This window comes from Ctenocephalides felis, unplaced genomic scaffold (genome assembly GCF_003426905.1).
Source record: "Ctenocephalides felis isolate EL2017-DRISC unplaced genomic scaffold, ASM342690v1 CF-g0.4_SCAFFOLD_03572, whole genome shotgun sequence".
Classification (NCBI taxonomy): domain Eukaryota; kingdom Metazoa; phylum Arthropoda; class Insecta; order Siphonaptera; family Pulicidae; genus Ctenocephalides; species Ctenocephalides felis.
The window spans coordinates 31,286,614-31,301,010 of NW_020539726.1; the positions used below are offsets into that span (position 1 = coordinate 31,286,614).

The following is a 14,397-nucleotide window of genomic DNA, read 5'->3' on the forward strand; positions in this document are numbered from 1 at the left end:
CGTATAATAAATAAATCAATGAATATATAAATAATTAGTAGTATATGTTTTTTGATAAATAATTTTCTTGTGAAATAAATAAAATTAAGTTGGCTGAAATCAATATTTCTAATATATATTGTTTTATATATTTTGCAGATAAAATTCATTCACAATACATATTTTTTTGCTTGTCATATTACTGCATCCATTTTCTGATAATTTATTACTCTCCAGAAACTCAAACTTCAACAAAATATATCAATAATAATTTTATATAACATCAGTAAATAAATTTAAAAATTCAATAAATCTCAACTATAAGTATAATATATAGATAGATAAATCTAATTAATTAATCTATTTTGTCACAAATTATACCATATATAAAAATAATTCACTATCAACACTTAGATCAAACATTGAAGAAAAATTTTGACAATGTACATATGTGTATTATTTAATATTTATTAAATATTAGGTATAATTTCTCAACTTAGTATTCATATTAGTACAATTTTTATTACAATTAAGAGGTAACGTTTAATATTTTTCTTAGTAATAATATATAGTAGGTAATCATACAATATTTTATACCACATTTGGACGAATAGTAATTCACAGTAGTCATTTTTGAGAAACTAATTTAAAAATATCACATTATGAAAATAATATAATTTAAAAAATAACACTTTGCAATATTGTTTTTTTTTTGTATAACGACTTCGTTATTTTTTTTTCAAATAAAATTAAAAATTTGATTTTATTTGTTTTGGATTTAATTGTTCGTCACAAATATCCAAATAGTTATCACATTTATTATTGTACATTTTTTATGGTTATTAAATCTTTCACATAATTACACATATCACAAAATCTTTCATTATCTTCCACTTTGTTTTTATTTCGACTAAATATTTACACTATTTTTTCAATCACTAACGCAGCATTTTACTTCTTTCTTTGTAAAATCTTTAACATTCATCTTTTCAACAATATTTAAATTATTTAGCTTATTTTTTTTATTATATTAAATTCGACTAGCAAACTTTTGCCAATGTTATGCTCACTACTATTAGTAACCTGGTTGTATGGGAGGTCAGAAGGGCAAAACCTCGGCCTCCGTGCTGCATTGCTGCGGGATTTTCACCTGCAACGGGAGGAAAATTAAACGACAAAAGATGCTTTGTAGAAGATTGACATTCAAATATTTATATTTGCATATATATATATATATATATATATATATATATATATATATAAATACATCCAACATAGTATTCAAAATTGATTGCAAAGATTGTGGTGCAATCTATGTAGGCGAATCAGGGCAGTATCTGAATATACGCCTAAAATAAAATTATAACGCCAAAAATTAGAATAATAATCAAACAATGATCGCCGATCATATAAAAAATTATAATCATAGTTTCTAGTTTAACATTGCTGCAGTTTTTTATCATGAGATAAATTTCTCTAAGAAACGCTTTGCAGAATCATGCTTCATTCAGATGTATAAAAATAGTATAAACAAGAGGGATGATACATCTTCTAAGCGTTTTTATTTCGACTTTTTGTAGAGTAAGTAATAGTAATCTAAAAAAATCGAGAATGAAAATTTTTGCGTGAATTTGCGGTTTAAATTCTTTTGAATATTTTGGTGTGTGTATGTTTGTAAGTGGGTATGTTTTGAACATTTTGGTGTGTGTATGTTTGTATACAAATTTTTGCCAACAATTTTGAGAGCACAAAGAGATTTATTAAAAAAAATTAAAAAAACAAACGCCATTTGGAGGTCAAAAGTGATTTGTAGACATCTGCGCATCGAATTATCAGATATTTTATAGAGATTTCAATATTGAGTACAAAATTTGTTTACATGCCTCTGGATTTTGCATCATATTCACAATGTTAAACCAATAAAAACTACGACAGAGCGCTTACGCGCTACTGTATTTTGTCTCTGAAACAGCTACATAGCAGGATCACTTTGAAGAAAATTTAGAATTATTAAATATTTCAAGATTTTCAAAACATTACAGGATTATCAGAAATGTTAAAAATATGAAACATTCAAACAAAATGAAATGTTCAAAAAAATATTTTTCAAAATTTTCAAAAAAAATTTAAGCTGTACGGGGACTTTACTTTAAGGCACGACTTCATGCACCACTAGTTTTTATATAGTTTATTACCTTAGTAGTAAGAGAAGGTAAATGCAAATGGAAAATAATTGCAATCTCTTTTCACGTTTGTTATCAATTGTCACGTATACAAAAATGTCGTTCATTCCCCTTATCAGTACATGCTGTATATAAAAACTTTCCTCTTCTATTAAAATAAAACTCTCTCAGACTATCAAAAAGGTGAACATAAAAAACGCCACGTCAAAAAACTTGCCGTTGTTTGGTATTTTAGCAGCGACTTTTTTATTATCTTATGATTCATTGGCTCTGCCCGCCACTCTTTCGTTCCGTAGATAACGCAATGCGTTTGACGCACGAAAAAAGCGCGTCGATTTCCTGCCGGCAGGTTTTTTTACGGCTGATTTAGAGGAAAAACTTCAAGTCCCGCGATGTGTCTATGTTTAGTATTTTATCAGGTTTTTCTAACATAACAATTTGGAAAAAAATGATACGCATTTACGGTGGGAAATGTGGGTTGTTAGAAGCAGAAAGGATTTTGGAATAGAAGATATATGGAGGTGTGAATTTTTATGCAAAATTTTTAGAATTGTTAACATAAATCAATTAATTACATAAATTCAACCTAAACTAGTGGTGTATGAAATAGTCCCGTACCGTAATGAAATATTCGAGGAATATTGAATGTTTTCAAATAGATTTTTATAAATGCTGTAACGTTTAGCATTCGTGTTTTAAAGACGAAATATATGAGTTTATGAATTGGAGAATGCCGTTTATATATGTATTAGAGAAAAGTAAACTTAATTAATAGGATTTAAAATAAAGGACATTGTCTAATTTTACTAAGTATTTTATAATATGAATTACCAAGTTAAAATTATTTGAAGTATATAAGTGAGCCTCTGGAACTTTAGCTAGAATTAATATTAAAATCCAAATTACTTCTGATATACATTTAAAATGGAAATTAAAAAGAAATCGACAAAAGCAATTGGAGCAGATTAGCTCCAAGTTAGATTAAGTATGTGACGATTTTATATACAAAAACAAAAAAGTGTACAAAAAATATCGATGTCTAATGAAATCATCTTTAAATTACATAAAGTATTGAAATTTTAATTAAACCTACTTAATTATTTTTGAAAATGCACTCCAGCAATCGTTTCGTCAACACAAGCAGAAAGTTTTTTGCATCATTTCAAATCGGATACTTTGTTTCCTCAAAAACTGTCATTATTTGCGCATTTAGTTCCGTATCTTCAAAACGGCCAAACTTGCCTTTGCCAAAAACTTAACCATCAATTCTCCCTATCATTACAAATTGAATGTTTTTTATATAATTCAAATATAATGCGCAGTTCTCACAAAAACTCGATTTCTAATTACTGCACTCTTTGCTCAAAATCTCTAAAGCGTTTGGACCTGCCTTTGTCAAAAACTAACCAGCACATCTCAATATCAAAAGGAATCTAATGTTTTTGAATCATTCAAATCGGTTGATCCGTGCGCCCGAAAACGTGAACAAAAAATGCTGTTCACATACACACACTTACATACTTTATTTTCAAATTTAGTCTCATTCGATTCTGTATGGCTTGAAACGTCGAGAAAACATAAAATTAGCGAATCGATTTTTTTTATGAAAACATATACTTCTCCTTCGGAAAGTTATTTATACATAAAATGAATTTAATTTTAATTTGTTTATGCAAATGATAAATTGTATTATATCAGAATATTAAAAGTAAATCGACTTTCGTAAAATAGATTAGTTTAGTCTTGTGCCAGTCGTGCAAGAAAATAAGTAACTGCGTACACATGCCATTAATAAAAGTCAGCGCATGCAAGAACTAGACAATGACAGATTTCTTAGATCCGATTCAGCAATTAGAACGACCTAGGGCCACCATCCACTTCCATTAATGCTACATTGGCCTTTTTTATTATTTTTCATTATTTTCCACGTCTGCAGCAATTAATGATTGTGCAGATTTTTTATTAGAACTACTGCTGCTGCTGCTGCAACTCTTCTATAAAATGGATTTGTAATTTAATTATGTAGAGCATTTAGTTGAAGAATTTTACAAAGTTGATTTTATCATTAAAGCACATATTAGAACTATGTATTTTTATGAGAGTTTTCGAATAGTTTTTGAGTAAATTTTAATTTATTCAAGTATAATGAATATTACTGAAACTGTTAGAAAAATTTTAGAAATATATTAAATTTATGACTGTACAGATTTTTTATCAGTAAAGAAAAGAAATTCGTTCGTTCAAAAAAATTTTCTTGTCGTAAAATTTGTATGTTTGATTAGTCTAAGTCGTCTCTATATTCTGATAATTCTATTCATTTATTTTAATTATTCTTTGACTTTTATTGACCAAACTTTTTACTATGAAAATAAAAATATATATGCAAACCTAGTTTTTGCTAAATACTTGACAATTATAATCTTTAGCAATCATTGTTCAAATTTAATCTATTTTATATAATTTTCAATGAGAGAAAACTATTATACTTGTAGATTTCATTATCTACAATTTTTTATATTAAAAGTATTTTATTATGCTTTTAATTACAAATACTATCATTATTTTAAAATTGTATATATATTTTAAATCAAATATTTATTTAATTTTTATATACACTTTATTTGTTGATTCATTTTTTAAATATAATGTTTCTTGATATTTCACAATCAAAATATTTAATATTCCTCATATTTATATGCGCAATTTCCTTGCACTTATTTTTGCAAATTTTTCTAACTTTTCTTCAATGTTTGTTGACATGTTTTCGTAATTTTTGACAACATTTTCTTTAAAATTTTAATGGCCTCTGTTTGTTCTTATTTTTAAAATTTTGGAAAATAATTAATACATATGCTCATATTTTTAATTTTTTAAATTTTCCATGAGTTTCCAATTTTTAATATCTCTTTGTTCAAATTTTTGAAGCTTCTGTTTTTTCTCATTTTTAATATTTTGAAAAATAGTGTATGCAAAGGCTCATATTTATTATTTTGAAAGTTTTACATAATATTTATTATTTAAGTTTTACATAATAATTAAAGTGTCAATTAAATTGGGTAAAAAACAGAAAAAGTGTTTATTCAGAAGCAATTAAAGTACGAAAATTAATTCCTAGATCAAATTGTAAACTATTTGCTAATAAATGAAATAGTCTCCATGCTCGTGCACATCGTTTTAATTTATTTTTGAAAATCAAAAGTTTCACTTGCTTTTTTTAATTTATTGAACATAGTTCGATATGTATGTGTGTTATATTTTATGATATAGTTAATTTGATAATTGCTCAAAGTCGAAAATAACTAATAGAATAATTTCTTAAATTCAAATAAGACCTTGTCCTAGATTAAAAACACTTAAAAAAAGCTATTTTAGTAGGTATAAATTAAATTATTAGTAACATTGATAGATATTGTTAGATTTCATAATTTCATTAACTAGAGCAAAAAAATTATTTTTTTACTTTAAATACTTTACTTTAAACAAAATTTCTCTCGCAAAGGATCAGGCGTCAAGGTCGCAAAAATCTCTCGCTAAATTTTTCCTCGCAGCAAAATCTTCTGCCGCGAATAAAAATGGTCACAAATTTATTTTAATCTGTCGCTTTATTTTATCATTCTCACACCGTCTTATAAGGGGGTGGGCGCTGTAAAGGATACGAAAAAGTGACATTGATTTATACGCGGATATATTTTTCGCGTAAGAGAACTCTGAGACTAGGCAAGAGCAGAGAGGAGCAGAGCAGAGCCCAGTAAAGTATTATGTTTGCCTGAAATATAAGAAGATAGAAACATCACTCCGAGAAAAAATCGCATATTTTACGCGCCCGTCTCGGGTAACGGAAAATGTAACTAGTGGGGCGCATGGCATCGTGCCTTAAGGCAAATTGCTGGAACTTCCCGTACCAGAAATTATTTTTTTTTAAAAAGACTAACATTTTTGAAAAAAATTTACTCTGATAAAATTGATTTTTGAGAAACTATAAATTTTTGACAGAAACTTACTTTTTGTTGAAAAATTTATTTTGAAATATTTTGGAAATTCTGAACTTTTTTTCAAAGCAATCGTACTGCTTTAAATGCATAGAGACTAAATATCGAAGCGCGTAAGCGCCGCGTCGTCGTCTAACGGATAAACACTGGTACGGAACCCACAGGAATGTTAACAAAACTTATACTTATTGTTAAAATCTTTATAAAATATATGATAATTTGATATGCATATGTCTAATGTCTAATGATTATTGTTGAGCGCCAAATGTTATTTTTTTTTAGTTTTTTTTACTAGATCTCCGAAATTTACACAAAATTGAAAAAGTGCTCCCGCATAGTCACAGTCTAAACGCATTTGCAAATAATTCTGTGCGACATTTTCACTTATACTGTGCTTAGCTTGGCGGCATTTTCACATTTTTCAATAATTTTTACAAAATTGGAAAAGTGCTCCAGTACATAAACAGTCTAAACGCACTTGCATAAACATTTGTACCAGAGTGGCGCTTAGACTGTGCTTAGCCTGGGTGATTTTTTGAATTTTTAGTCCAAAATTACAAAAAAAATTTTTTGAAAAAAAAAATTAGAAACAAAAATTTTTTTTTCCAAAATCAATTATTTTGTTGAAACAAGCAGAAAGTTCTTTGAATCATTTAAATCGGACGCTTAGTTCTCTCAAAAACTGCCATTTATTTTTAATTTAGCTCTGTATCTCCGAAACCTCTGGGCCTACCTTTGCCAAAAACTAATCAGCACATCTCCCTATCAATAGGAATCGAATGTTTTTCAAACCATTCAAATCGGTTGATCCGTTCTCTCAAAAACTCGCTTTCTATTATTTGCACTCTTTGCTCCATATCTCCGTAACGGCTGGACCTGCCTTTGCCAAAAACTAATCAGCACATCTCCCTATCAATAGGAATCGAATGTTTTTTAAACCATTCAAATCGGTTGATCCGTGCGCCCGAAAACGTGGACGAAAAAAAGCGGACATACAAAACACACACACACACACACACACACACACACACACACACATCCATTTTTTCTGAAGTATGCCAAAATGTTCAGAAACCTTCAAAACGTCGAGAAATGTAAAAATTTTTGATTTCGATTTTTGGACGATTACTATAACTTACCCTACGGGAAGTTAAAAATGTGGAGACGAGACGAGGCTAGTTATACGCAAAACGCTGCTTGTTAAACTTAGACCAAAACATTATATTTACTTTACAACATAAGTTGAATTATTACAATTAACACGCTAATTGCCATGTCAATCGTATGTGTTTAATGCTAAGAAGTTTCTTGTAAACTATGTCAGACATATGTCTGACATAGAGTGATTTGGTAGAAGGCCACGTCAATCACAGGTGTCCGATGCAAATGATACATTTGGACTATGTTTTGACAACTTGGCATATCAGGAACAAAACTTGACATTTTCTTGGTTTGTCAAAAACAAAAGTTTTAGTATAAGGCCTTGTCAGTCACATGAAAAATGTGTGTTTTTCTAGGAAGTTTGTCATTTTTTCTTTGAAACTATTTCAACTATCGTATCTTAATTTCAACATTTTTTCTGATATCGTGGTATTGTGCTTTAAAACAATTTGCTGGAACTTCCCGTACCGTATAATAAATTTTTAGAAAAAGCTTCAAATGTTATCGAAAACTGAACTCAACGTATGTATGGCATCGTGCTTTAAGGCAAATTGCTGGAACTTCCCTTATTACAGTAACGAAATGTTTGAGGAATACAGAATGTTTTCAAATAGATCATTTTAAATATTTTAACATTGTCTCATATTTATAAGAGTTATATAAACTGAATTTCAAAGTTGAAATTATTTGTTTAAAGTATATTAGAACTTTAGTCAGAATTAAAATTAAAATCTGAATTATTTTCAACATACAGAAAAAACATACGAAAAAAAAATGAAACAATTTTTTTTTCCAAAAGCTATTACTTTGTTGTTACAAGCAGAAAGTTCTTTGAATCATTCAAATCAGACGCTTAGTTCTCTCAAAAACTGCCATTGTTTGCACATTTAGCTCTATATCTTCCGCCAAAAACTAATCACCTCTTTTCCCAATTATTTTAAATAGAATGTTTTTTAAATCATTCAAATCAGATGCTCCGTCCTCTCAAAAAACTCGATTTCTATTTTCTGCACTCTTTGCTCCGTATCTCCGTAACGGCTGGACTTGCCTTAGCCAAAAACTAATCAGCACATCTACCTATCAATAGGAATCGAATGTTTTTTCAACCATTTAAATCGGTTGATCCGTGCGCCCGAAAACGTGGACGAAAGAATGCGGACATACAAAACACACACACACATTCATTTTTTCTTTGGTATGCCGAAATGTTCAGAAACCTTCAAAACGTCGAGAAATGCAAAATTTTTTATTTTCGACTCATTACTATAACAACCCTACGGAAAGTTAAAAATACGATTTTTGAAAAATTTTGACAATTTAAAGAAAAAAATGTTTTTTTTAATTAGATTTTTTTATTAATTTTTCTTGAAAATTTTGAAATTTTAACTTTCGACAATGAAATTTTTTATATATTTTTATATTTTGAAGGTTTCTGAATATTTTTGCATACCTTATAAAAATGCATGTCTATGTGTGTGTATGTATGTGCGGATACAAATTTTTGTCGACGATTTCGAGAACACGGATCTCGGTTGATGAGTGATTCAAAACATATTTGATTCCTATCGATAAGGAGACGTGCTGATTAGTTTTTGGCAAAGGCAGGTCTAGCCGTTTGGAATATACGGAGCAAAAAGTGACTTAGTTTTTTAGAGAAGGCAGCGTTCTATTTAAGATTCAAAAAGCATTTTATTTGCATTGACAAAGAAAAAAACTTGGTAAATTTTTGGGAAGGCAGGTCAAAAAATTACCAAAAATACCATTTGGCGGTTATTAGACATATGCACATCAAATTATCAAATATTTTATACAAATTCAAATAATAATATTATATATATAAAAAATGTTTATATTTTTATGGGTTCTGTACTGATATTTATTCTTTATCTGCGACGTGCCGTTTACGCGTTTCGATATTTTATCTCCAAAATTGCCACGCGTGAAATAAAGTTCAAAATTTAAAAAAAAAAAACGATTTAAAAAAAATCTAGTTTTTCAAATTTCTCGAAAATCAATTTTTTTCAATGTGTAAAAAAAATTAAAATCTTTTTAGAAAATTTAAATTTTTGGTGCAGGAATTTTTAGCAATTTGTCTTGAGGCACGATGCCATTAACCACTAGTTTTGAAAGCAATCAAGTTACAAAGATATTTTAAAGACAAAATATCGAATTACGAATAAACATTACTACGGAACCCATAACAAAATGATCAAAATTTGTTATTATTAAAATCTGTTTAAAATTCAGCCAAAAAGTAATTAGCACGTATCCCCATCAATAGAAATCAAATGGTTTGTTCAACCGTTTAACATTTTTGAATCGGATGCCGTAGGCAAAACTCATATAGATCTCGGAATTCGCGAGTGAAAAGGGTTAAATCGTTTGATGCAAAATCGTCGATGAAAATTTGTATCCGCACTTACGTAGATACACGCACACACATATACACATACACATACATCCATTTTTTATAAGGTATGCCAAAATGTTCAGAAAGTTCTGAAACGTAAAGATATGCAAAAATTTTTTGCGATTACTATAACTTGCCATACAGGAACATAAAAACAGATGCATGTTTTCTTTCATAGTGCTATTGAAAGGTGTCTTTATTATATTTGCTAATATTTTTTTACATAGAAATTTCGTACTAAAGTGTTAGAACCTTCGTTCAAACTGTTGTAGGTCTGCGTCTAAGACTTTTTGTGATAAGTTTACAGGCGCGTGTCTGACAAGGTGTCATTTACACAGAAATGTTTTCCCGCTTGGCTAGTTTGAATACACATCTCCTACACCACCAACACCACCAACACCACCATCATCCTATTTATTTTCTTCTTCTCAGTATTATTCGAAATATCTTATTCGGGATTCTTAACACGTACGATATCTACTTTGTGTTTTGTAAATAAAGATCAAAACATTGTTTTTCTGCAAGGAATTTGTTCGACTAGGAAATGAGCTCTGGTTTTACATACATTGTTAACAAATGAATTCAGACAAAGTCATCAACGGATGAAATCTTACAACTTTGCTTAGAAATACGCAATACGAAATGTATGCAGCTTTTTTTTGAAGTATTAAATACTTGAAACTTTAATTATTAACTACTAGTATTATGATTTGGCAAAATATTGAACCAATTTTATTACCAAAGTTTTCACTAAATTAAAATTTCACAAGTTCTTAATATAATATTATTGCTTTAGTCAATTCAACTGAAATAACTGTTTTTAATTAAACAAAATTTTTATATTCCAAATGAAATTTATATTAAATTTAAAATAAGTGAAAAAGTATATAATATATACTTATATTATTCAGTATATAATATATCATTTTATTATAATGATATAATTATTAATGATTTTTAACTATAATTGATAGTTATTTTGTGAGTAAGTTTATGAAATTTTAAGGGTCTTATTTTTGTACACAGTAAGAATTCAAACTAATCGGAATATTTAAGCTTCCATTATCACTGTTAGTCTAAAATTTTGATCATGATATTAAATATTAACACTTTCGACTCGGGAGTCGGACTGCCAGTCGGTACGCTGCGCTCGGAATATTATAGTGCTATACTTATCTCTCAACTCGGAATTTTTTTTGTATCGGATTTTTTCAAAGTGTGGTTATATTGCTTTTAAATATAGTTATTATGATAATAAATTAGAAAATTTTGAAAATTTAAAAAAATTGCACTCAAAACCATGCTATTCTGTTTAAAAAATCATTTCTTCACAGATCTTTATTAGAATTATGGGAATCATGAGTTATTAAATTAATTTTGTTATATATTTATTTATAAAATTAATAAATCAATCAATAAATAAATGTAATAGTAAATTAGTTTTTAAAAAATGAAAAAAAATTAAATGTAAGTTTAGTTTGCGACGAGTCGTCGCCGACACGAGGCGGCATCCGAGCGCAACGGTAAAATGACTATGCCGCCGGAGTGGCGGCATCCGAGTGGAAAGGGTTAAATTTATATAAGAAATTTAAAAATTTATTCTAAACGTTTTATGATTTACTCGATATTAACTATAAATTCAAATTAATTTTTTGGAGAAAACAGAATGCAAGTTGCTACTAGTTTTTTGTAGAAATATAAAGCGAAAAAATATTAATGACTAACTTTATTTGTAATATTCAATTTTTTCATTATTAATTACTAATGTAAAAAAACGAAAATTTACTGTTTGTGTTCTACTAAGCATGGTGTATTTGACAAGAATTTAAAACAAAACATACAAACAGCAACTTTTATATATTAGAAAAAAAATTACCATTAAAAATTTTATATATTAAAATAAGAACAAAACCTTTATAATTTCGAACCAAATTATTGTATTAAAAAATTATCTGTTAAAAATTTTTAATGATTATTTCTAAATTGTTTATAGTTACATCTTATATATAAAATTGAATCGCAAAATGTGTTGGTACCCGCAAAACTCTACAACGCCTGGACCAATTTGGCCAATTCTTTTTTTTTTATTTTTGTTGATGTCCAAGGATGGTTCTTACGGCGAGAAAAAGTCGAATAATTGCCGGAAAAATCCTAAAAACAGCATTTTCTTATTCTCATACAAACGTTTTTTTAACTAAAACGTAGAATCAATTTGGGCTTTATTGCTATTATATAAAGAAACGATTATGCGGTTTACGATAAATCTTTCTGAAGTTTAAGAAAATTTTCTAGGATGTATGTGATTATAAAGTACTGGAATGTATGTGCAATATTGTAAAAATGAATGAAAAAAATTGTAAAAAACGACATGTCATTGTTTGCATTGAAAACAAATGAAACTATCATCCGCCAAAAATTTCAATTCACTTATGAACTTAGACAATATCAGAATATGTATAATAAATTTAATAGCAGCAGAGATGTGCCAGAAATTAAAATAATATAAAATATAGTATATATATGGCAGATTGAATGATACACATAAAAACGGGATATGACAAATTATTGTACTTCAAATATGAAATTAAGTATTCATCAGCGCGGGTTCTACTTTTAATGCGATGCATGCGAAAAATACGAGCGCACGCCTTAGGGGGCGCCAACACAAGATTCAGGTATTAAATTTTCAATGTAGTTTTTTTTTTCAATATATATTTTTTTGCATCTTTTATTAATCTTTTCACAATATTTTCAAAATTCGTAAAAATTTTTCTTTATAACAACAAATGTGAAAGTAAAGATAAATACATACAATTCGGCCCCTCGCGATATCGATTAGGAGAAGGTTAAGATGCAATTTAGGTTATCTTAAATAATATAAAATTAAATTAATTAATCCAGCATGAAGTACCACGGTAAATATTAGTGGAGCGATTTACATGACGTCGATGCTGATATGCTTCTTGAGTGGACTGTAATTTTTATAATCGGGCGAAATGTGAAATCTCCACGATGATTGTTTGAGAAAATGAATGTGCTGTTATATTCACGTTAAATTTATTTAATACTATTTTACAAATACGTCCTTCTTCTATAACTGTTAATACTAGACTGAATGTTTATCTGAATTTCAGGCCCGACGGAATATATTTTATTGACTTATTTTATAACCTTATTACATGAGCCGTCGAAACCGGGCAGGATCGTTCCCTATTTACGGGATTAACAAAATTTCTCCTGACCGTTAAATGAAATGATATTTATAATTTTACGGCGACCGTTACAACAGATGTTTTAGTTTAAAAAGTTATCCAATTAGTGTATTATTTTAAAAATTTGTAGACATGGGTACAGGACAACGTCTGTCGGGTCATATAGTAAATTTATATAAAATTATATTTATCTGTCAATTTCTACAACTTACCATTCAGAATGTGCACATAAGTGCTGGCCGGCAGCGCATTGTTGGGCACACAGCTGTAATTGCCCGTGTGTCTGGGCGTCGCCGTGGTCACCACCAGGGCGCTGTGTTTCAGCGCCAGCTCGGTGGTGACGTTGACGCCGCGGTCGCCATCGTAATTTATCATCCGATTGTTGTGGTACCAGAAGACGTAGATCGGCGGTTCCGTACTCTGGACACGGAGCAGGCCAGTCGGAGAGTGGAGCCCAGTTTTAGGTACTTCTCGGTTGGGCCTGATATTTCTGCTCTCGCCTCTGGAAAAAGAATTGTTTTATACAGTTACTAACTTTTAATAATAAATCATTCAAATATTACAACAACTACTGGTATATGGCACTGTGCCTTAAAGCAAATTGCTGGAACTTCCCGTACCGAAAACTAAATTAAAAAAAAACTTAGTAAAACTCCGAAAAAATTAAATTTTTGAGAAATTTTGAAAAAAAAAATTTACTTTATGAAAAAATTGTTTTTTTTTATATTTTGATTTTATTTGAAAATTCACCTGCCTTTGCCAAAAACTAATCAGCACGTATTCTTATTAGTTGTTATCAAATGTTTTTTGAATTATTCAAATCAGTTGATCCGTGTTCGCAAAATCGTCGACGCAAATTCGTATCCACACACACACACATTCACGCACACACACACATACACACATTCACGCACACACACATACATCCATTTTTTCTAAGGTATGCCAAAATATTCAGAAACCTCTGAAACGTAGAATATATAGAAATTTTCATATTCGATTTTTTTACGATTACTATAACTTACCCTATGGCACGTTAAAAACTCACAATAGATGAAAATTAAGATAAATATTTCAATTAAATAATATAACTAATTGTAAGTATAAGGTTGTCAAATATCTCCCTTCCGCCTTTTTGTATTATAAAACCAAGAGCAAAAAAGCGGAAGGGAGATATTTGACAACCTAATACTATTTTGCTTTAAAGCAAGTTGCATAAATTCCCGATAGGTATTACATATGAATTGAGGTTCAGCTATTTAAATAAACTTTTACTTAAATTAAGCGTTACTCTTTTTCGGAAAAAAAAAATTTTTGCTCTACTAAAAATAATAATCAATGCGATTTCAATTGATGTCTTTAATGAATTTTTAACACATTTTATTCAAGTGGACCGACTAAACACATGCTCAGCATAGATTCTAATTAGCATTGTTTAAGCCCACAGCCAAATTCCAAATTGT

General features: G+C 29.0%; 1 protein-coding gene across 1 annotated transcript in view; it reads right to left on the reverse strand.

The window, feature by feature from the left end:
• Positions 1-1,019: 1,019 nt before the first annotated feature.
• Positions 1,020-14,397, reverse strand: part of LOC113388364 (protein turtle homolog B-like) — a 60,820-nt gene continuing 47,442 nt past the window's right edge. The window contains exons 7-8 of the mRNA XM_026625749.1: positions 13,147-13,436; positions 1,020-1,129 (exon numbers count right to left, since the gene is read on the reverse strand). Of these exons, the coding sequence (XP_026481534.1) occupies positions 1,020-1,129; positions 13,147-13,436 (400 nt within the window). The remainder of the gene's footprint in view (positions 1,130-13,146; positions 13,437-14,397) is intronic.